This window comes from Emiliania huxleyi (genome assembly GCF_000372725.1).
Source record: "Emiliania huxleyi CCMP1516 unplaced genomic scaffold EMIHUscaffold_89, whole genome shotgun sequence".
NCBI lineage: Eukaryota > Haptophyta > Isochrysidales > Noelaerhabdaceae > Emiliania > Emiliania huxleyi.
The window spans coordinates 413,990-436,697 of record NW_005195368.1 but is presented as its reverse complement, the minus strand read 5'-3'; the positions used below and the strand labels follow the sequence as shown (position 1 = coordinate 436,697).

At 65.6% G+C, this 22,708-nt stretch overlaps 6 protein-coding genes across 6 annotated transcripts; 4 read left to right on the top strand and 2 right to left on the bottom strand.

The window, feature by feature from the left end:
• Nucleotides 1-4,993: 4,993 nt before the first annotated feature.
• EMIHUDRAFT_428531 (hypothetical protein) lies at nt 4,994-6,445 on the top strand (the record flags this gene model as incomplete). Its single annotated transcript, XM_005758036.1, has 4 exons — nt 4,994-5,653; nt 5,799-5,867; nt 6,032-6,131; nt 6,312-6,445. 4 exons carry the CDS (start codon nt 4,994-4,996, stop codon nt 6,443-6,445), a joined length of 963 nt encoding a protein of 320 aa, XP_005758093.1.
• Nucleotides 6,446-10,083: 3,638 nt separating this feature from the next.
• EMIHUDRAFT_359926 (hypothetical protein) lies at nt 10,084-10,878 on the top strand. The gene has a single exon (XM_005758035.1). It carries the CDS (start codon nt 10,108-10,110, stop codon nt 10,798-10,800), a length of 693 nt encoding a protein of 230 aa, XP_005758092.1. The 5' UTR covers nt 10,084-10,107; the 3' UTR covers nt 10,801-10,878.
• A 1,324-nt stretch (nt 10,879-12,202) lies between these two features.
• Nucleotides 12,203-12,555, top strand: EMIHUDRAFT_47035 (FtsH metalloprotease; the record flags this gene model as incomplete). Its single annotated transcript, XM_005758034.1, has 2 exons — nt 12,203-12,363; nt 12,438-12,555. Coding segments are annotated over 2 exons (279 nt in total), but the record flags the coding sequence as incomplete, so codon positions are not given.
• Nucleotides 12,556-12,830: 275 nt separating this feature from the next.
• EMIHUDRAFT_48132 (FtsH metalloprotease) lies at nt 12,831-13,145 on the top strand (the record flags this gene model as incomplete). The annotated part of the gene is made up of 1 exon (XM_005758033.1): nt 12,831-13,145. A coding segment is annotated over one exon (315 nt), but the record flags the coding sequence as incomplete, so codon positions are not given.
• Nucleotides 13,146-13,381: 236 nt separating this feature from the next.
• Nucleotides 13,382-17,945, bottom strand: EMIHUDRAFT_417116 (hypothetical protein). Its single transcript, XM_005758032.1, has 2 exons — nt 16,643-17,945; nt 13,382-16,569 (listed from the first exon to the last, which is right to left on the bottom strand). Exons 1-2 carry the CDS (start codon nt 17,863-17,865, stop codon nt 13,599-13,601), a joined length of 4,194 nt encoding a protein of 1,397 aa, XP_005758089.1. The 5' UTR covers nt 17,866-17,945; the 3' UTR covers nt 13,382-13,598.
• A 3,824-nt stretch (nt 17,946-21,769) lies between these two features.
• EMIHUDRAFT_48368 (hypothetical protein) lies at nt 21,770-22,072 on the bottom strand (the record flags this gene model as incomplete). The annotated part of the gene is made up of 1 exon (XM_005758031.1): nt 21,770-22,072. A coding segment is annotated over one exon (303 nt), but the record flags the coding sequence as incomplete, so codon positions are not given.
• Between the last annotated feature and the right edge of the window lie 636 nt (nt 22,073-22,708).

Genomic DNA, 22,708 nt, shown 5'->3' with positions numbered 1-22,708 from the left:
GTACTATTAACAACGAAGGCGCTCTCAAAAAGAATTGTACCGCGGTGCTCCAAGTGCTGATCGTCCTTCCAAAATCCTGCTCGTGCAGGTGGGGACCCTGTCCTCCTCCCCCATCCCTCGTTTGGATTTCTGTTTTCTTTCTTTCTTTCTTTCCACAAAACTCCCTCGCACAACACTGGGCCGCACGGGACTGGCGCGCACCACACACCTCTCCTTAAAATCCCTGTGTGGTGGCGGCGTGCCGTCCTCCCATCCCTCCCTTGGGTTGTCTGTTTTGTTTCTTTCTTTCTTTGGGTGAGTGTTTGCGAGCAGAAGCGCGTGTGCTGATCTAGGTCGCCCGCCGTGGGCCGTGGCATATGATTTGGGAGGCGTGCGACCGCAGCGCGCCCGTCGTAAGGTCGACGGGCGCGCGTGTCAGCGAGAGAGTGGTGCGGGCGGAGCCATACCCGACTTTTTCGAGGACGAGCCCCGCGAACGGTTGCCGGCCGTGCCTTCGCGGGAGCCCCTCGAGCCGCGTCCCGTCGCCACTGTCCCTGAGTGCGTCCCGCCTTGGCGGCACACAGCCACACAGGACAGTCCAGTGCCCCCCGCTAAATTCTTTTTTGCACAACACTGGGCACGGGACTGGCGCGCACGGTGCGCGGTGCGCGCCAATGAACTGACACCGCCCATACCTTATTGACGGCGGTCCGCGGGAGCGGACACGCCCGACTTCTGCCTATCTAGGGCACACAGGGCTTGCATGCACATGGACCCGCTCTTGTGGTCGAGAGCACATGCTGGCACGAGAGAGTCAGAGCGAGAACAAGAGAGTGAGAGAGCGACAGAGCGACAGAGCGACAGAGCGCGCGCGCGAGGCGGAGCACGACGCGTACAGGAGCTTGCCGCGCGGGGAGTCCGGTCGGGTTGGGATTAGAGGTCAGAGAGGAATGCGACACCAAGAGCGCCCCCGAACCTCTTGTAACTTCCTCGTTGAGGGGAGAGAGTCCATGCAGAGTCGGGTAACACAGAGTTGTCTCGTGATATAATTATGCATGTATTTACTCTAAGGAGGTGATGAACGTCCCGTGCGACCGTTGCTTTCGATTTCTTCTTTTTCTGCTAAGACTGTAAGAGAGCTCGATGCTGCAGCGAGAGAGAGGGGGGCTCCGCCTTTGCCAACCCTCTCAATTTCCACACGCCTGCGTGGTCACATATTCTGCCAACACTAGCGCAACTGTTAGGCCCAAAGTTAATGTCAAACAGCTCTAGTGCCTCGGGTCTGGCTCTGTACGAGTACGACGGGTCTGGCTCTGCCGGCATCTATCACGTGATCTATCTGGGTGTCGGTGCAGTGTGTGGTGTGTGTGGCCGCTCGCGCGGAGGCTCCCTGAAGCGTGAAGGAGAACCAGAAGCCGAACAACGACACTTAAATTGACCACCACGGGACTGTGCAGCGAGCTCCACCCCTCCCACAAAAGCGTCCTCCCACTCTCCCCCTGTTTAGCGGTGGAGATCGCGGAGAGCCCCCCTGAACAGACAAGACCACGGGACAGCGGCTCACACACCCCTCCTCCCTGCACCCACCTTCTTCCCAGCACATGCCTCTTCAACCACGATCCGTGCGCCGGCGCCAGTAGCAGGACTAGTACTGTACTTGGTTGCTGTCCTTGCGCGCGGCTAGTCAGCATCCGCCTTGGCCCTCGCGGCGGCCGCTGACGCGCGCCTCGCCTTGACGGCAGCCAGTGCCGCCTCTGCCGCCTCTGCCGCCTCTGCCGCCTCTGCCGCCGCAGCCGCAGCCACCGCCGCAGCCGCCGCCGCAGCAGCCGCTGCCGCGGCGGCCGCCTCCTCCTCTGCCGCTGCCAGAGCGTCGGCCTCGGCTTCAGCCTCCCGGCGCGCCTCCGCTGCCACCAAAGCTGCCTCCTCACCCTCCTCCGCCGTCTCCTCCTCGCTCACTTCGCCTGCCGCCTCGGCCTCCTCTCCCAACGCCTCCGCCAACCCCGCGACCGACGTCTCTGCCGTGATGCCGTACCGAATCCGCTCCTCGTGGAGCGTCTCGAGAAGCCTGATCAACCCCTCCCTGTCCAGCTTCGCAGGCTTGGCTGCGGCTGCTTCCTCTGACGCCGCCTCGGGATCCTGCGACGGCCCAGCGCCGCCGCTCCCGCCGCCCTTCTTCTTCTTCTTCCCCTTCTTGCCCTTGCCGCGCTTCTCCGCCTCGACCTCCGCCAGCAGCTCGTCGGCATGCCGCGCCGCCTCCGCCTCCGCCGCCGCCCGCTCCGCCGCCCTCTCCACCGCCCCCGCAGCCCACGCCGCCTCCTTCGCCGCCTTCTCGGCCGCCTTCTCGGCCGCCGCATGCTCCTTGAGGGCGCGCACGCACTCGGCGCTGCCCTCCTCCTTGGCAATCTGCAGCGCCGTGTGCCCACTCGCCGTGCGCAGTTCCGTGTCGGCGCCCGCCCGCAGCAGGCAGAGTACGGCCGCGGGGCGGTTCATGTGGGCGGCCCACATCAGCGCAGTGAAGCCGGCATTGTCCTGCAGGTTGATCTCCGCGCCATGCTGCAGCAGCTCGGCCAGCCGCTCGTGGCCGTTGCTGGCGGCGATCACCAGCGCCAGCACCGCCTCGTCGTATTGCTTAGCCGCCTCCACGACCTCCTCGGGGACAGCGTCCTCGCCCGTTCCGCTCTCCACGCCGCCGGAAGAGGACGCGGCAGTTGGTGCCGCCGCTGCCCCCTTGCCCGAAGCGGCATCGCCGTCCGCCCCTGCGCCGCCCGCCTCGCCGATCTCCTCGGGAACAGGCCCGCTGCTGCCGCCCGAAGCGCTGCCTGCCCCCGCGCCGCCCGCCTCGACCGCCGCCGCGTCGCGCCTCTCCGCCGCCACCTCGCCGAGAAACGTCTTGACAGCGGCGACGCACTCGGTGTGACCATTCTCCTTGGCGATCTGCAGTGCTGTGTGGCCGTCCGCAGTGCGCAGCGCCATGTCTGCGCCCGCCCGCAGAAGCTGGAGCACGACGACAGGGCGGCCGTAGCAGGCGGCGCTCGCGAGCGCAGTGTAGCCGTCGAAGGCTTGAAGGTTGATCTTTGCGCCGTGCCGCAAAAGCAGCTCGACCACCCGCTCGTGGCCTTGGTTGGCGGCCAACGTTAGCGCAGTGCAACCGTGGCTGCTCTGCAGGTTGATCTCCGCACCGTGCCGCAGCAGCGTCTCGACCACCTGCACGTAGCCCGTGACGGCGGCAGCCATCGGCGCCGTAGTGCCGACGCTATTTTGCGCGTTCACCTTCGCGCCCCGCTTCAGCAGAGCCTCGACCAGCTGCTTGTGACCTTTGGCGGCGGCGATTAGCAGGAGCGTACAGCCACTCACACCGCTACGCACGCACGTTGCATCAACCAGCCCGTCCCCGGCGAGCCACGTCTGCACCACGCCCGCCTTGCCGTCCGCCGCCGCTGTCTCGATCTTTTTCGGCAGCGCGAGCGGTGCAGCAGCCGCCGTTGAAGCGTGTCCGCGCCGGGAGGCGGCTGAGCCAGCTTTTGGTCGGCCGGGCATGAGGCGCGTGTCGGCAGGAGCGAGCACCTCGGATGTTTCTTTCGCGCTCAAGCCTCTCTCGAAAGCGGGGAAGGAATGGAACCTCGAGAGGAACAAATACAAATCTCACAGCAAAGAAGAAACTCCCGGCGCAAGCACACGCGCGAGCGCGCGCGGCGCGCCGATACATTTGTGTACATGGCGCTCCTGAGTGTAGCGCGCGGCTGGCCGACGCTGCTGTCCGCCCGGCCGGCTCATCGCAGCCTGGGTGTGACCGCGGCGGACGTTGGGACACCCTGGCTGCCGCTCCCAACGGCAGGCGACACCATGGCGCTCGGCGCCGCGCTGGCCGGAGCGCGCGCGTGCCGGCGACACGCTACTGCTGCACGGAGGGTACGGTGCGGGCAAGACGTGCCTGGCACGTGGCTTTATCCGTCGGTGGCTGGGCGACGAGGACGCCTCGCTCCTCTGCCACGCCGCTGGCGGCGCAATTCGGTATAACGTACGGGCCCTCAGCGGAGCTGGGAAGAGGACCGCCGCAAGCGGCGTGGCGTGGGGCGGTTGAGCATCCCTCCGGGGGCCCCTCTGCGCCGGGGAGGCGTTGTTGGAGGCTAGGACGCAAGCGTCCGTCGCCCTTTTCAAACTCGGGGCCCACTCCGGTCTCCGCTACGCTCCGACCCGAATTTGGAGGGCCTAAAGGTTTAAGGTGTTGCTGCGCAAAAGGGGTCGGACACACGGCGCAGCTCATGCTAAGAGCTAGAAGGGGAGCTAGAGAGAACGACTAACTACCCTGTCCCGTTATTGCGTACACCAACACCACAAAAGCTCTCTCTCTCCCTGTCCTCACTCAGGGGGGCGGTCACTCAAACTACCGGAGTCCCGCGACTAGCTGCCACGTTGCCGACCGAGAGCGGATCTCCTCCTGCTCCGCAAGGAGGGTGGCCAAGGCTAAAGTCTTGCCGGAGCCGCCGGGCGCGTTGACGACTTGGAGAAGGTCACCCTTTGTGCTTGTACTTGTAGAGATGCTCGAGGGGGTGCTTTGTGGGGGGGTGCGCAGCCAGGCCAGCAGTGAGGGGAGGCGCACCCTCACTCTCCTCGGTTGCAGAGCTCGTCGGAGGCTGCGGCACGACGGGAGGGTCGCGACAGCAGTCCTCGGGCGAGCCGACGCGCATGTCCAACCAGCGCTGGGACTCGTTGTGACGGCAGACGCCGGCTGCCTCTCCAACCGCTTCCGGCTTCCCTCAGTTGCTCCAAACACAAATTTGGCGGACGTTCTTGGCTTCAATTTGACGGATATCTTTCTTGCTTGGCACCAGCTGAAAGCTTGCGTCCCGTCCACGGCCGACATCGTCGGATTTGCGCACGGTATTCGGATTTTGCTATTTGTTCGCGTGGGGGTATATTGCAGATTTGTCAATGGTACCGCGTGGGCAGGCCCTTAGCCACATCTTGCGCGGAAGAAAAAAAAAATCTATGCTAACGAATGGCGACAGTCGTAATGAAAAGCTTCGCAGTCGTCGTGCTAGCGCTGGCCGCCGCAGAGGCGCTGCAACTGCACCCCGCCGGCGCTAATGGCGCTGTGCGTACCGCCGGCGCTATTGGCGCTGTGCGTACCGCTGGCGCGCTGCGTCCCGCCGCCCGTCGCAGCGGCGAAATTCATCTCCTCGACAAGAAGGGCGAGGCGCATAGCACCGTCGTCTTTCTGCGCCACGGGCAGAGTACGTGGAATGCCGACTCGCTCTTCACGGGCTGGGCCGACGTCGAACTGACGACGCTGGGCAAGAACGAGGCCGCGGGCGCCGCGGCGACCCTCTGGAAGGAGGGCATCGAGTTTGACGTCGCCTACTGCAGCCGGCTCAAGCGTGCGAGGCAGACGCTCGAAATCGTGCTCAGCATCTCCGGCCAGGAGGAGGTGCCTGTCAACGCGTGCTGGCGACTGAACGAGCGAATGTACGGCGGGCTGACCGGTCTCAACAAGAAGGAGACGGCCGCCAAGTATGGCGACGAGCAGGTCAAGCGGTGGCGCCGCTCGTACGACGTCCCTCCTCCCCCGGTCGAAAAGGACTCGCCGTTCTACCCGGGCAACAACCCGCAGTACTACCACATCCGGGAGGAGGAGCTGCCCCTGTCAGAGTGCCTTAAGGCGCGCGCCCGGGCGGTGGCGGCCGGTGGCGGCGGCGGGCGGCGGTGGTGGTGACACAGACCTGCCGCCGTGACACACAGCCCTGCAGCCAAGTGCCTCTCGCACTGGCTCCTCCCTGCCGAGCCATCCTCCCGCGCCGCCTCCTCGCCCTACTACACAGGACACGCTCGAGCGCACGCTTCCCTACTGGGAGAGCGACATCGTGCCGGCGCTGACCAAGGGCAAGACGGTGCCCGAGATCACCCGAGATCACCCGAGATTAGACGCTCTGTTGCCGTAGCGCGCGCACGGAGAGAGACGAGCTCGCCGTGCGGTTCCGGGGTGCTCGTAATCTCGGTCGATCTCGGGTGATCTCGGGTGATCTCGGTCGATCTCGGGTGATCTCGTCCCCAGGTGCTCGTCGCGGCGCACGGCAACTCGATCCGAGGCATCCTCAAGCACCTCGACGCCATCCCGGACGAGGAGCGAGATCAGCCGAGATCAGTCGAGATCAGTCGAGATCAGTCGAGATCAGTCGAAATCAGCCGAGATGCCACCTCACGACTCGCGCCCCCTGCCAGGCGGTGACGGAGCTCGAGATCCCGACAGGCCCTCGCACACCAGCCCGACGCCGTCTAGGAACCGTCTAGGAACCGTCTAGGAACCGTCTAGGAACCTGCCAGGAACCTTCTAGGCGTCCCCCTCGTCTACCAGCTCGACGCCTCCCTCAAGCCCATCGCCGCGGAGGGCGCCGTCGCGCCGCTGAGCGGAGTCTTCCTCGGCAGCGCGGACACGAGATCTCGGCTGATCTCGGCTGATCTCGGCTGATCTCGGCTGATCTCGCTCCCAGGCAACGCGGACGAGATCGCCGCCGCCCGCAAGGCAGTCGCCGACCAGACCAAGGCTGCGGACGCCGCGGAGCTTGCGGAGGTGCAGTTTGCGTGCATGGGCTCGGGCTGCTTGCTGCTCTCGAGCGGCGACATGCGACGCGCCTTCGACGCGGTGGCTGGCGACGCGGCCGACATCTCAAGCGCCGAGCTCAAGACGATCCTCGAGAGGCTGAGCGAGGGCGAGGAGGCGCTGCGGGATGCCGAGGCGACCACGCGAGATCACGCGAGATCACGCGAGATCTCCCGAGATCTCCCGAGATCACGGCGCGCGAGATCACGCGAGATCACGCGAGATCACGCGAGATCACGCGAGATCACGCGAGATCACGGCACGCGAGATCACGCGAGATCACGCGAGATCACGCGAGATCACGCGAGATCACGCGAGATCACACCACGCGAGATCACGCGAGATCACGCGAGATCACGCGAGATCACGCGAGATCAGCCGAGATCACGCGAGATCACGCGAGATCACGCGAGATCACGCGAGATCACGCGAGATCACGGCACGCGAGATCACGCGAGATCACGCGAGATCACGCGAGAGGCGCTGCCGGGACGCCGAGGCGAGTGCCGTGCCAGCTCCCGTTTGTGTGCAGTGGACAGGGCCTCCCCCTCCCCCCCCCACACCTTGCGTGTTGTGGAGGAGTGTGTGCCTCGCACCTCGCCGCAGGTGAACGAGATCTTCGAGATGGTCGACCGGAACGGTGACGGCCGGATAGACTTTGAGGAGTTCGTCCAGGCGATTACGGCCGAGAGCCTCCCCCGATAGGGGGCATTAGGGGGGCGAGATTGGCATTGCACTGTGTGCCCGCACGCGAGCAGCCGTGGGCGCGTCGGTGCCGTGTCTGGATGGCGGTCGGCCCGCGGCGGTCCGAGAGAGCACGTCGAGCCCAGCGATGGTGCTTGCGTCCTTGGTCGCTTGGCGCGGGGCGGCCGGTGGCCGGAGCGGTGGCCGGTGGCTGGTGCGGAGACAGGGCGCTGGGCTCCCGCCGGTGGGGCGGTGGGCAGAGCGAGCACTGGCCACTGCGCCGAGACGCCGCGACGGGCGGGCGGGCGGGCGAAGGGGGGGGGGGGGGGTCGGCTCTGGTCGTGAAGCATGTCTTGTGCAATCCGTTTCCGTTTCGCACTCGGCACCGTCGGTCTGTGTGCGTGTGGGCCATGTGCATGTGTCATATATTCTTGGGGGGACGCGTCTTGTGTCATACACATGAGACATGTGGGGGCTTTTTTCGTTTAACCGGGCCGCTCCGCGGCCGCGCATCGGCAAAAATGTTACACCGTATTTACGTAGTGCATGCATTTCCCGAGAACCTCGCGGCTGAGACACCGAGTCTAAAGAACAGTGTGCCTCACGGAGAGCGTTCAGACCGGCGAGAAAAGCACCTTGAAGGGCGCGCGCTGAAGCACGGTGGCGGCGCTCACCGCGGATCGGGCACCGTCATCCTCCTCGTCCTCGCCATGAAACTCTCGCACGGCCTGCAGCCTCGCGGCGCCGCGGCCGGGCGACGCCGCGCCGATGCCCACGTCGCTGCAGCAGCTGCGGCCCCTCCCTCGCGACCCGCCATCGTCTGCGGCGAGGACGGAGAAGCGCGCCTGCAGCTGGTGACCGCCGGCCTCACTTTGAGGCGCGTCAGACGCAGCATCGTCAGACGCAGCATCGTCCCACGGCGCCTCCTCCTCGTCGTCGAGCCCATCCGCCAGGGCCGAGAGCGCCGCGATGGTCGGGTGCGCAGCGGGCGGTGCCCACTCGTTGGCGGAGCCAGCAGCTGCCCCCAGGCGCAGCGCTCGCTCTGACAGATTGCGGATGCGAGACAGCTCGGCGGCTTGCTCCTCTCTTGTTGTAGCATGCTGGCGGCATGCGAACGAGGTCTCGCGCACCAGCTCCACGGTCTCTGCAATCTGCTGCTGCTTGTCAGCGTCGAGCCGCCGCGAATTCCGCAGCCGGAGGCAATAAACGACGGACAAGACGGCGGCGGCCCCGGCCGCGGCCACGGCGAGCGTGAGGGAGGTGAGCATGGACGCGACAAGCTCGGCGCACTCGTCGAAAGAGAGCTCGCGGCGCAATTCGGCGCCTGTTTCAACCAGTTTTTTATCGTACAATGGAAGAAACTTGTTTCTGTAAGGTACCCACTCTCTCCCCTTGGCGGTGCTGGCAGTTGAAATCCGGTTCACTCGCACTAATCCACAACCGCTGCCGTACGTCCGGTTCACTCTCGGGGCACAATGCTGCCCTGTGGATGCGAGCACGTCTGCTGCGGCATTTGCGAGCACGCGGCTCGCGCAGGGCGCCCGCGCCTCTTCACGCGCGAGAGCGCGGCGCAGTGGGACCCCCCGAACCTCACCGACTACCGTGGCGCTGACAAGCTCGAGGCCCGCAACGGCGACAGCGGCGAGCCAACAATGTGGTTCTGGCAGATGACAGGTACGCGCTGGCCGGCACACGACAAAAGGGAGAGCCGCACGACCTTTAACACGGCCACGAAGGCTTGGCGTCGCCTGACCGCCTCCCAGGAGGAGCGGTCAGCAGAGACTGCGGCTCGCTACGATCGAGAAGATGCCAGGCTGGAGCTGGAGGCAGCAGAGGAGCTGCGCGTGGTTGAGGAGGAGCAGCGCGTGCTCGAGGAGAAGTGCAAGCAGGAGGCGCGCGAGCAGCAGCAGCAGCAGCGACGGCGCCGGGCCGAGGAGGCGGCCTCGCGCGTGCACGCCGCACGCAATCGTGTGCGCGAGCTGCCGATGCGCCCACGTGATGCGTCGCCGCGGATCGCGCTGCTGGCCGCGCTGCGGGGCGTCACAGGGAACCGCCTGTGCGACTGGGCGTGGGTCGAATCGGATCCGATCGGATCGAGCCGCGTCCGTTATTCGGTGAGGGACTCATCGCCCCGGCTCGAGCTGCCTCTCGACGAGCCCGACGAGATGATGGCGCGAGAGTCTGCCGCCGAGGGCTCTCTGGATGACGGGAAGACGCACACACGCCTCCATCCACTCCACTCAGAACACCGCAGACTTGAAAAGTGACAAGTGCGCTGCCGCAGGCGAAGAGAAATTTTGAGCTGCAGCTGGGGCTCCGGACCCGTTCACATCACACTCGTGTCTGGCCTTTTCTCGGGGCCGCGCCTGCGGCGCCCCGTGGTTTCTTAGATTTTTGCGGAAATCGTTTGGTAGGGTTTCTTAATGCGACGTTTTCTTAATGCCCGCAACCCACTGTATCACTAAAGTTCATTCACACGCACTAAATTTAGGGACGCGCCCTCCCTTATTATACCAAAAGGAGGGCTACACGACGCCCTCTACGCTGGGGTGCCGGCGCCTCTCCCTCCCTTCGTTGGAGTAGGGTAGCGCGTTTGCAGGGTCTCACCCTCGGCCGTGGTCATGCTACGCGATTTCCTCCTCGCGGCGATTATTCCTCACGCCATTGCACTGCGCCCGATCGCGACGCGACCGCCGCCACACACCCGCAGCAGCCACGTCACCGCCTCGCTACCTCCACCCGCTGCATTGCCGTGCCTTCCTAGCCTAGCGGCCGCGAGCATTCTTCCGACGTGCCTCGGCTTCTGGAAGACGGGCTACGCCGTCTCGTATGGATACGGCGGAGCGATGCTCGCTGCCGGCGCGCTGACGCTGCGCTGCTCGGTGCCAGCCCTCGCTCAGGCGCACGCGCTCGCTCTCGTATTCTACGGGCTGCGCCTCAATCTGTTTCTCCTCTACCGCGAGCTGGCCCTGCCCGAGGAGATCCACCAGATGAAGAAGCGTGAAGCCTCGTTTGCGGGTCGGCTCAAGCGCGCGCCCGTCATTCTTGGCTGCTCGGCGCTCTATTACCTCATGGCCGCGCCACTTCGGATTTCGGCCGTGGCTCCGACCTCTGGCCCGGCGGCGGCCGCACTCGTCGCCTGCTCATTCCTCGGCTTTGGTATCGCCGCCTTGGGCGACACCATCAAGACGTACGTCAAGGCCAAAGAGGGCAAGGGCTACCTGGTCACCTCCGGGCCGTTCAGATACTTGCGCCACCCCAATTACACGGGCGAGCTCTTCGGATGGACGGCCAGCGCGCTGCTCGGCGCCCTCGTGGCCCTCTCGCAGGGCGCTTCTTTTGCGCGCAGCGTGCTGCCCTGGCTGATCGGCTCGGCCGTCGGCTGGGTGGGGATTCTATTCGTGCTGGCGGGGGAGGCGGCCGCGGGGCTTGAGAAGAAGCAAAAGGCCAAGTACGGAGGGACGCCAAAATACGAGGAGTGGGTCCAGGGCTCGTGGGCGGGGCCAGTGATCGCCATGGGAGGGTCGACTGATAAGTAGTAGTACCAGTTGGTAATTCAGACTGTAGCGCATGTGTGCCATGTCTGTTGTATCGAGGGCGAAGAAGAAGAGCGCGCGATAAGGTTTTTGCTCGCCTTCCCTGGGACTCCGTGTTGCGTGACTGTCTCTGTGCGATTTCGGGCCTGGGATTGTGCGTTTATGTGAAGAAGAAGAGAGAACTTGGTGCACTTGGAGCACTTGGAGTGCAGTCGGTAGCCTCACATCCAGGGCCGGGGTGCGGGGAGCTAAGAAGCGCACCCACGGGGCCGGATGATCGGGATCGGGTTGCGGGCAAGAGAGCCCTAGCCCTGGGGGGTGCGCGTTCGCAGGGCCGTACAGAGGCACGCGGATTTTCTTTTCCGCCGCTGCCGTCGCAACCTCACCGCACTCGACACTAGGCACGGGACTGGCACTACAAATGCCGGTGCTGCACGACGTCGTCAACTGGCTCCGGCGCCAGCGACAGGAGCTGATCGATCAGCCCGGCAGCAAGCCGCTGCGTGCAGCGCTCGCGATCGGTGCCGGGCTCGTCGCCGCAGCGATACACTCGGCTCGGCAGCAGCGGCGAGCGCTCGGGCTGGAGGTGCCGATGTCGACGTTGATGCGGCAGGTGGAGAGCGGGCTGGTGAGCACGGTGAGCATCGCCGCGGGCGCGTGCGCCTACCGCCTCCACAACGGCCAGATCTACCGCGCGCAGCTGCTGCCGGGCGAGACGCGCTCGCTCGTCAAGCTGATGCACGCACACCGGGTGGAGTTCCGCGCGCTCGGGCCGGCCGCGTGGAAGTCGGCGGTGGTGCTGCTGCTCCCGTTCGCCTACCTCGGCGTGTGCGGCTGGCTCCTCTTCCGCCTCACCTCTGACCTCGGAGGCGGCCAGGTCGAGTTGCCGGACGCTGCCGCGCCGACAAACGACTCGGCGCGCGTCACCTTCGAGGACGTGGGCGGCATGCCGGCGGCCAAGGCGCAGCTGCAGGAGGTGGTCGACTTCTTCCACAGCCCCGAGCGCTGGGCGCGGCTCGGCGCGCGCCGGCCGCGCGGCGTCTTGCTCACAGGAGAGCGCTCTCCCTCCGCAGCTCTCCTCGAGGGTTCTCCCGCAGCTCTCCGCAGCTCTCCCTCCGCAGCTCTCCCTCCGCAGCTCTCCCTCCGCGCTCTCTCCTCCCCAGCTCCTCTCCAGCTCCTCTCCAGCTCCTCCCCAGCTCCTCTCCAGCTCCAGCTCTCGCTACCGTGTCTCCTCCGCAGCTCTCTCCCCCACCTCCCCGCCTCTCCTCCCATCTCTCGCCCTCGCGCCGGCGAGGTCCGCGCAGCGGCCGAGTGCGCCACCCTCGCCTCACGCCGCCTCACGCTTCCTCACGCCGCCTCACGCTTCCTCACGCCTCCTCACGCCGCCTCGCTCTGCCGCGCCGCAGGCCCGCCTGGCACGGGCAAGACGCTCCTCGCCAAGGCAGTGGCCGGCTCGGCGGGTGTGCCCTTCCTCGCGTGCGCGGGTTCCGAGTTCGTCGAGGTCTTCGTCGGGCGCGGCGCGCGGCGCGTGCGCGGCGTCTTCGAGGCGGCGGCGCGCCTGGCGCCGTGCGCGGCAGCCATCCCTCGGCGAGGTCGACGCGAGATCGCGCGAGGTGACGCGAGGTTGGGCGAGATGGTAGGTGCGTTCTCTTCATCGACGAGATCGATGCGCTCGGCTCGAGGCGCAACGAGGGCGCCGGCGGCAACGAGGAGCACGACCACACGCTCAACCAGCTGCTCGCGCTGATGGACGGCTTCGGCGCGAGACACTTCCGAGACACCTCCGAGACACTTCCGAGACACTTCGGAGACACTTCCGAGACACTTCCGAGACACTTCCTAGGGGTCAAGCTCAAGGAGAGTCAGCCAGTCTTAAACATGTCCTAGCACGGACGACGGGGCACACGCACCCTCGCGGAACACACACACGGGGCAGACCCGCGAGGCGTTCTGTCGCATCGGATCCTCGCGCCGAGATCACCCGAGAGCACCCGAGAGAGCCCGAGAGCACCCGAGATCACCCGAGAGTAGGCGCGTCGCACCAGATCCTCGTCATCGGCGCGACCAACCGGCTCGCCGCCCTCGACACGGCGCTCACCCGCCCGGGCCGATTCGACCGCGTGGTGCCGCTGCCGCTGCCCGATTCGACGGGACGCTTCCACATCCTCTCGGTCCACTGCCGAAAGTGCCCCGTGGCCGAGCCGCGCGAGACGATCCTCCGCGTTGCCACCGAGACGGAGGGCTTGTGCGGCGCCGAGCTGGCCAACCTCGTCAACGAGGCCGCGATCCGAGCCACGCGCCGCGCCGCCACCTGCGTCGAGGCGGTCGATTTCGCAAGCGCGCTCGCCGACTACCGCGCGTCTCGCCTGACGCCGCCCGCCGCCGCGGCGGAGGCGGTGAACGGCCAGTGGGCGCTCCCCCTCGCAGCGATGCTCTCGCAGCTCTCGGCGGCCGCGGCAGCACCCGCCTCAGCATCCGCAGTGAGTGCCATCGACTGAGAGCTCGCACGGGCGTGCGACAGAGGCGTTCAGTGATCAGTCCCCTGGTGCGGTGTGCGCCCTGTATATCCCGCCCTTTGCGCGTCATCAAACTTATCAGAAGCACCATGTAAAATAATAAACACCGGTCCGTGCGCGCGCGGTGCCTCTCTCGAGCGCGCGAAAAAGAGACGTCTCGCCGGCGCCTGCAGCCTGCACGATCGTTCGGCGCGTTGAGGCGAACCGGAACGCTCTACGCCTCTAGGTCTAGCGCAGTAGAGTGGTGCCCGCACCGCACGGCCCGAGCCCGCGCCCTCAGTTCCATCACTGCTGCCCGACGAGGTCAAAGTAAACGCCGCCGGGGCCAATCTGCAGCAGCTCGTCGTGGGTCCCCTGCTCGACAACCTTGCCGCGCCTCACCACGGCGATCTTGTCGGCGTTGCGGATGGTCGAGAGCCGGTGCGCGATCGTGATGGTCGTGCGCTTCTGCTTGGCCATGAGCTCGTCGAGCGCTGCCTGCACGATGCGCTCGCTCTCGTTGTCGAGCGCGCTCGTCGCCTCGTCGAGCAGCATGATGGCGGGCTTTCGCACCAGCGCGCGCGCGATGGCGACGCGCTGCTTCTGCCCCCCGGAGAGCTGCCCGCCGCGCAGCCCCACTTGGGTGGCGTAGCCGTCGCCGAGGTCGTTCGTGATGAAGGTGTGCGCGTTGGCCGCGACCGCCGCCTCCTCGATCTCGCTCTGCGTGGCGCCCTCCTTGCCGTAGCCGATGTTCTCGGCCACCGTGCCCTCAAACAGCACGGGCTCCTGCCCCACCATCCCAATCTGCTGGCGGAGCCACCGCAGGTTGAGGCTGCGGATGTCTGCGCCGTCGAGCAGCACGGCGCCCGCCTGCGGGTCGTAGAAGCGTTGCAGCAGCGCGACGATCGTGCTCTTGCCAGAGCCGCTCGGGCCGCACAGCGCGACCGTCTGCCCCGCCTCAATCTCGAGGGAGTAGCCGCGGCAGGCAGGCCGGTCGAGAGCCGTCGGGTAGGCAAACACGACGTCGCGGACCGAGATCTCGCCGCGCACGGCCGGCAGCCGCTCGCCCTCGGCCGAGGTTGGGTCGATCAGCGACGCCTGGTCGAATCGCTGGAAGAGCTCCTTGGCGGCCTTGGCCGCGGCCTTTGCGTCGGTGGCCATCATGGCGTGGCCCGAGGCCAGGAAGGTGACCATCATCGTCGCGATGATTGGCACCATGATCTTGTCCATGATGAGCATCGACGAGCTGTCGCAGCCGGCCTCGGCCGCGCCGAGCGCCCCGACCGACGCGAGCCACAGCCCGTAGAAGATCTGGGCGCCCATCATCGAGTAGACGATGGCGAAGGCGAGGAAGAGGCCCACGCCCGCCTGCACCGCCTTGCGCTTCCCGACCGCGAGCAGCTTGTCCATCTGCTTGCAGTAGTCCTCATAGAACTTGACCTCGGCGTTGAAGGAGGCGACGGTCCGGATCCCGAGCACCACCTCGCCAATCACCGCGCCCGCCGACTTCTTGGCCTCGTTGTCGTTGTCCTTGCTCGCCTGCTTTGCCTGGTCCATCGGCATGGCCGCCTGCATCGCGATGCCCATGGTGACGCCCATGATCGGAAGGCAGCCGAGCGTGACCAGCGCGACGCGCCAGTCGCCCCAGTAAAACATGGTGAAGAGCATCGTGCCGATCAAGAAGAGAAACTTTGTGATTGCGCCGAGCTGCTCGCCGACGAGCCCCTGCACGAGCGCCACCCTCGCGCCCAGGAACTCGGTCAGCGCGCCCATCGTGTTGGCCTCGTAGTCGAAGTAGCCGACCTCCATCCGCAGCAGCTTGGCCATCAGCGTGGTGCGCAGCGCCGTCGTCAAGTGCTCGCCGGTGATGCCGAGGGTCGTCGCCGAGATGAACTCGAAGGCGTGCTGCCCGAGGCCGACGGCGATGAAGATGAGGCCCCACAGCACGCCCTCCGACTCGACCTTGTCGGGCGATGGGTAGCTCAGCGCCGTGAGCGAGCGGACGAAGAGCAAGCCGAGCAAGCCCTGCACGATACCCGTGACCGCGGCGCACGACACGCCGATGACGTAGAGGTAGCGGTCGCTCTTTGGCGACATTTGGAGCAGCCGCCGCACTGGCCCCTGCTTCTTCTGGCCCGCCGCTGCGGCCGCAGCCTCCTCCTCCGCCGCCTCGACCACCGCCTCGACGATGCCGAGCGACGCCCCGATCGAGCTCGTCTGGTGCAGCGCCTTGAGCCCCTCCACCACCTCAACGTGGCGTACGCTGATGGAGTCCTCCACCTGCGAGGCCTCCGCCGCCACGCGCATCACCTCGACGTCCTTGGCCTGGTTCGCCTGCTGCTTGGCGGCGAGGCCGTGGAAGACGCCGCCCTCCCCGACGGCGAGCAGGTCGTCGTACGTCCCCTCCTCCACGATGACGCCCTTCTGGACGACGGCGATCTTGTCGCAGTACTTGATCGTCGTCAGCCGGTGCGCCACCGTGACCGACGTGAAGTGGCTCTTCCTCATGATGTCGTCGAGCGACGCCTGCACGATGCGCTCGCTCGCGTTGTCGAGCGCCGACGTCGCCTCGTCGAGCAGCAGGATCGCCGGCTGCTTGATGACGGCGCGCGCGATGGCGATGCGCTGCTTCTGGCCGCCCGACAGCTTGCCGCCGCCCAGGCCCACCTGGGTGTCGTAGCCGTCGCCGAGGCTCTCGACGATGAAGTCGTGCGCGTTCGCCGCGCGCGCCGCGGCCTCCACCTCCTCGCGGGTCGCCTTGTCCTTGCCAAGCGCGATGTTCTCTGCGATGGTGCCCATGAAGAGCATCGGCTCCTGCCCGACTAGCCCGATCTGCCGGCGCAGCGCCTTGACGTTCATCGCCCTGAGGTCGACGCCGTCGATGAGCACCGACCCCGAGAGCGGGTCATAGTACCGCTCGAGCAGCTGGATGAGCGTCGACTTACCCGCACCCGACGGGCCAACCAGCGCGCACGAGGTGCCGGCCGGGATGCTCAGCGAGTATCCGTTGCAGATGAGGTGGTGGGGCGCGGTGGGGTAGGCGAAGGTGACGTCCTTCACCTCGATGGCGCCCTTGAGCACGACCGTGAGGCCCTCCTCCGAGAAGGCGTCGATCGTCGGCACGCGCGCCACCACCTCGAGCACGCTGCGGCACGCCGTGACGCCCTTGATCAGCGCCTGCACTGGCCCCGCCAGCTGCGAGAGGCCAAAGGCGCCCTGGAAGACGGCCTGCGTGGCGATGTAGATGGCGCCGAGCCCCAGCGCGCACTCGACGCTCCTGCGGCGGCGGGGCGGGAGCATGTGGCGAGGGCGGTGGCGAGGGCGGCGGCAGGGGCGGCGGTGTGACGCTCCTGTCGTAGCTGTTGGGCGGGAAGAGCTCGTCGTAGCTGCTGTCGGCAGGGTCGCCGTCCACGAACTGGTTCCAGAACAGCGTGTCGTCGCCAAAGAACCGGGTGAATGCGCGCTCCCCGATGACCTGCGCCGCCGTGCTGCAAGTGAACTTGAAGTTCTCGAGGGCCTCGCCAGTAGTCGCGCTCGTGCGGTCTGCGCACGCCGCACCAACGCCGTCAGCCTGATCTGGCTGGGTGGTGTCGACGAGGAACAAGTCGTACGAGTCGCAGCTCTCGGCGCAGTAGTTCCTCGCGTCACCCAGCAAGGCGGTGTAGTCCACCGTGGTGTCACGGTACTCGGAGACGAGCAGCTGGCACGCCAGCAGAATCCCAGAAGCCATCACGTAGTAGAAGGACGCGTTCATCGTGGAGAGGGCTGCAAAGATCTTGGTCGAGAGGCGGATGGCCGCGCGCTCGGCGTTGGCGAGGTTGGCATCGTACCGCTGCAGAGACCTCTCCTCGAGGCCGAGCGACGCGACCGTGCGGATCGACGAGAGCACCTCGGAGGCGACGCCGCCGGCGCCTGCGTACGCGTCGGCCAGGAGCTTGGTGCGCTGCTCGAGGTAGTAGAGGAGCAGCGAGACGGAAGGCAGGTAGGCGACGATGGCCACGGCGAGCGTGACGAGGGCGACAGCCCACGACTCGCGCAGCGAGATGTAGAGCCCCACGGTGATGGACCCGATGGTTGTGAAGATGTTGGCGTTGGATAGGTGAAGCGCCTTCTCGATGTAGACGATGGACTCACCCATGCGCGTCGAGAGCTCCTGCGGCTGGTTGACGTCGTACCAGCCGACGTCCTGCCGGAGGATCGACTTTAGGTACTCCTTCTTCCAACGCGTGATCTGACGGTTCTTGGAATAGTCGAGCAGCAGCGCCGCGATTCCTTGGCAGCCGCCAATACCCAGGCCCCAGTACGTCATGTTGACGAGGAGCATGATCCCGAGATCATAGTAGTTTGTGGTCGAGTTCAAGTCGAAGAAGTCGGCAAACGTCACCAGGGCGAGGACCTGCAGTGCTCCGAAGCCGACCATAAAGGCGCAGCCGGCGACGATCAAGAAGGCATCGAACCGAGTAGCAAAGAAGAAGAGCGAACGCAGGAAGGAGCGGCGGCGCTGCTGAGGCGGGTCGTCTGGCGACTGCCTCGAAGGCGTCTTGCGTCTCGGCTCCGCAGAAGAACTGCGCATTTTCGGAGGTGGAGCGTGCGGAAGAGAGGTGGGCTCGGTGTGGTACGGTGGACGCGGCACGGGGAAGCCGTCGGGGCTCGGGAAAGGATGTCGGGCACCAAAGCCGAGAAGCCGTGAAGAATTCCGTCGAGACTAAGGCCGCGAGCTATGCAGGCGGTCAGTTGTGCAGCAGGGCACGGTCAGCAGCGCCAACAGGCTGTCGCAAGGCGTGATAGCATGGCCGCAATACGCCGAATTCCCATGAAAACAAGTAAAAAATTGAGCAAAAAAGAAAAAATACTGTCAAAAATCGGCGCCTGCGGCGGGCCATGGGACCCCATCTCCCCCCAAAGCCGAGAAGCCGTCAAGAATTCCGTCAGGGCGATCATCCGGCCCGCTGGGTGCGCTTCTTTTAGGTATGTTGTTGGCAAATCAAGACACAGAGCTCAGGCAAATTCACAGTGGGAGGAAAGCGGCGAGTCGCAATTCCAGGGGTCGTTGTGGCGGGCCACCCTGTCCAGAGCCCGGGATGGTCCGGGATGGGATCTTTCGATCAAGTCTGTGTGCCCTGGCCGCCTCCCAGTTGGTTGTGCAAGGTTGGAAAACCAAGCAACGGAGATGGAGCGGGAGAGTACGGTTGTTCCAGGGGGTCACGACTCGCACCGACCCTTCACGAACCGAAAGGCCGTGCCCGGCGTGCGCAAGGCTTCTTAGCTCCCCGGCCCTGGATGTGAGGTTACCGACTGCACTCCAAGTGCTCCAAGTGCGTTCTTCATACCCACCTTCCTGTTGGCTAGTGCACGATGAGAAACCAGGGTGGGTGGAGGTTGCGTTAGTTTGTCACTCGCCATGCGCGTCCTTGGCTGACCCTCCAAAACTCCTCCCCGCCGTTCGCGGCTCGGCTTGCGTATGCGGCTGGGAGCTTCGAGGACATGCAGGCGTCCCGCCCCCTCCGGCCATCCCCCCGGCTCCCATGCGCGCGGCCGCGACGCGCTGCGCACCCTCTTCCGCGCTGCACCCGCTCTCGGCATGGCCGTCGTCCGCCGAGATCACCTCCTCTTCGCGCCGCAGGTGCACAACCAAGGGCTGGCCACCTCCGTATCCATCATGATGAAGCCAATGGGCCAAAATCGGACTCCGCTCCCCTCCCAGGTGGCCGGAGGGTACACCTCGGGTCGGCGTGCTGGGGGGGGCGCCGGTGCGCAAGCCCACTTTCCGGGCGAGCCCGAGGGGGAGGAGGCCGGGCGAGTGGCAGCAACTCACTGTTAGTGTCCCGGGCCGCTGCGGCACCGTTTATACGGCCCCTCGTGATGTCTTTCCGAATTTGCATTGTGAGTCGTCCTCTGGCCAGCCGAGGGGCGCCAGAACGGCATGTGTACTGGTGCTGGGTGCGGGTGCGGAACGGGCTTTTTTTAACTCGCAACCAAGCATACTATACAAGGACACCCTCGGGGGGGACACGCGGCGCATGTGCGTCACGTCAGGGTGGAGTTGGCGGTGGCCGAGCGTCGTCTCCAGATCGACTCGCAGCGCGGAGTCGAGGGGTGAAGCGCGTCGCGCTGCGACATTCGAGAGCCGGCGGGATAGCCGTGGGGCGCGGCCGACTTTGAAGTCCTCGAAGATCCGGTGCGCATTCGTCCTCTGAGACCCACGCGTACAGGAAAGGGGCGAGAACGCGGCCATTCTCCATTGACAATCTAAGGCAACCTTGAGCTAGCCCGTTCCACACAGTGTGTCTTGTCTTGTGGTTCTGTGTGTCGCTCCTGTGTGACCGTCATCGCCCGTCCTGCGTCCACCCATACCGCGTTGGTGTCCCAGTCGTTGGTCGGACTGAGATCTGAGAGACAGAGAGATTTTTGTTTGTAGTTTGAGATATGAGTTTCGCCTTAAAAAACACGCGCGCGCGTGAACAGGGCTCCAGGCCCCAATCTCTCTCACAAACCTTCCTCTAGTTCTAGTACCTACCAAGGCCCGTGACCGCACCAGTTTCCAATCCACCTGACCGCCACTCTCTTGAGGACGAGAATAAAACGCGCGCTCTCAGCGGCGGTTTTGTCGAGTTTTGGTCTCGGCTCTCGCCACTCGTGTGACGTGTCGCCCGCTGCGCTGAGCGCTCGCTCGCCCGGCACCAACTTGATTCCCGGATGCGCGTCTCCCCCTCCCCCTATGTGACGCCACCCCCCTCCAATCCGTAATTCCGTAAAATCGCGCGAAAAGCGCCCTAATCGAGCTGGAGAGCGGCCCCCAGCCGCCTGGGAGCGTGCCCTAGCTAGCGGGAGGCGTTAGACGTACTTTTCGGCGTCAACTAATTAATGACTTTCGGCGACGTCCGTTCCCCCCCCCTCACCTTGGACACGTCGACACCTGGCACCGACGCAGCTCAGCATTGTGCTGGAGCGCCTGCTCAACGAACTCGGGATAGCCGACCTCAGTACGTTCGAGGCTGTGCTCTTGCACGATACAGGCGCATTGCTCGACGCGATCCGAAGCACCGCTGCAGCCGCAGAGGCTGGTGCGGCGGCTTATGCCAGCTCGGCCACGAGCAATGTTGTTGTGTCCCCAGGCAGAACTGCTACCGCTGGCGTAATCTCTGTGTAGCACAAGGGTAGCTTCTCCCGCACTCTCGTCAGCACAGACGCGCAAAACACGCTAATGTCTCGGACATCCATGCAGCCGCGAGTAGTGCGAGTGCTGAGATGCTGCTCCGGCAGGAGTTGGAAGAGAAGTTGCGGTCACAGACCAAGGAGCTCGCTTCTGAGCAGCGCTCTGCGAGCGCTGTGAAGAGGGCACTCGCGTCGGCGCGGGATGAGCTTGCTGCGGCACAAGCTGAGGCGCTCCGACCGCGACAACCTGAGGAGAGCGCAGCAGGCTGCTAAACGCGACATCAAAGCGGCCGAGCGGATGGCCGACGAGGCAAAACACGCAGCTCGAGCTGAGTGTGAGTGGCGTATCGGCGAGATGCGGGCCAAGATGCAGGCCGACGGCGCGAGCAGCTCGACGCGCTGCAGATTTCGATGGAGGCAGAGGCGAGGCGCGCTGATGCCGCAGGGGCGGAGAGGTCAAGGCTGTACGACAAGATGGAGGGGATTATGCGCACGCGCGTGAGGGGTTGATAGACGCACTCGCAGAGGCGCAGCGCAAGCGCGAATATAGTGATTGTTAAGAGATATACGTAGCGTTACAGTCGTACGGTCGTCGACCCTCCCACCGTGTGGGCCGCCCGGACCCCGGAGAGCTCCTGTAGCGCGTTCAGACAGCGTTGCGCGAGCATTGGAGAGGCCAGCCTCCGGCTTCTCAGCGTGTCGCGAGTGCTGGATCTCTGTCTGCCTGGTAGCTGGGTGTGATGGGGGGCTCTCTGGTGGCTTTGCTTACAAATGTACAGATTTACGGATTTACGGATCCACCCCCCTCCCTCCCCGTCCCGTGACCCGGCCGTGAGACGCGCATCCGGGAATCAAGTTGGTGCCGGCGCGTGTCTCGCAGCTCGGCGGGGTGTCGGGGAGCGGAGTGCGTCGGAGAAATTTTCTTCATTCTCGTAGTTTCATCGCTCATCTCGTCATCGGGGAGTGTGTTTGTCTCGTCGGTCGCGCCGCGGCGTTTACGAGCACCACCACTCGGTCGCCACGGCGCGGGCTCTCAGCTCTCACTAGGAGAGACCGTGCGCCGCAGCGCTGCGCGCATCTCCTCCAGGCGGGACAGCTCCGCCCGCGCCTCCTCCTCGTCCACGGCTCGCGAGAGGAGGGCCTGATCGGCAGGCGGCGAGGGGTGAGCGTGGCGCGAACCCACCGCACGGGCGCGCGGCAGAGCGCGCCTCGAGGTCCATGTGCTCCAGCGACCGCTCGTGCGTCGCCCGAATGTGGATGCGCGGCACAAACCCCGTCACAGGCTCGCCGTCCTCGCCACGAACCGCGCTCTCTCGCTCCAGCTCGATGAGCTGCGCATACCGCGACGCGCACAGACACCAGCGGTCGCCCGGCCGAACGCCGGGGAACATGAACTGAGGGATGGGTTGGTGGAGCGGGTTCCCGACCGCCGCCGAGACAGCGAGGAACTTCTCGGTCGCCTCGATGCAGACGGTGTGCCGGCCCGCGTCGTCCGGACCGGTGGAGCAGTAGCCGTCCCGGTAGAAGCCGGTGCCGATGCCGCTGCCGTGGACGTCAGCGCAGCAGCAACTGAGCTCAGTCCCGAGCACGTTTCTTGCAGGCTCGCGCGCAGGCTCTGCCGCAGAGTCGAGCCGTGCGGCGGCGGCGCGAGAGTCGGCGGCGGCGCGCAGAGCAGGGGCGGGCGTGCGGAAGGAGACGGCCGAGGTGTAGACGAGCAGCATCGGGCGAGGCAGCAAGAATTTTACAACAGCTCGACAACGAGAAACCCTGCGCGTGTCTGTTTTCTTTCTTTTTGCAAGCAAAGAAAAGAAAATGTGCTTAGAAGATCGCGCGACATGCTGTCCCAAAAGAAGAAGACCTCGCACCACCCGGCGACAATACTGCTGTCGGCCAAAAGAAGAAAACCGCAGGCTGAAGCCGCGCGAATTGGGGCGACTTGCGTCCTTTTCACGCCACGGGCTGTGGTCTTGTCATGGACGTACTTCGTACCGCGGAGCCGCCTACGGCGACCGCGGAGTTGCCTGTGGCGACCGCGGAGTTGCCTGTGGCGACCGCGGAGTTCCTATACGGCGACCGGGCAGTTGCCTGTGGCGACCGCGAAGCCCCTGCCGGTGGCGTGGTGAGCAAGCTGCTCGAGGCGCGCAGGGCGCAGCAATGAGTCGAGCGGCGCAAAGTGGGAGTGCACTGGCGTGGGCGGTCGGTTGGCGGGTTGTTTGGCGAGTGGAGAGCGTGCAGGAGCCGCTGCAGCCTGCATGGTGTGC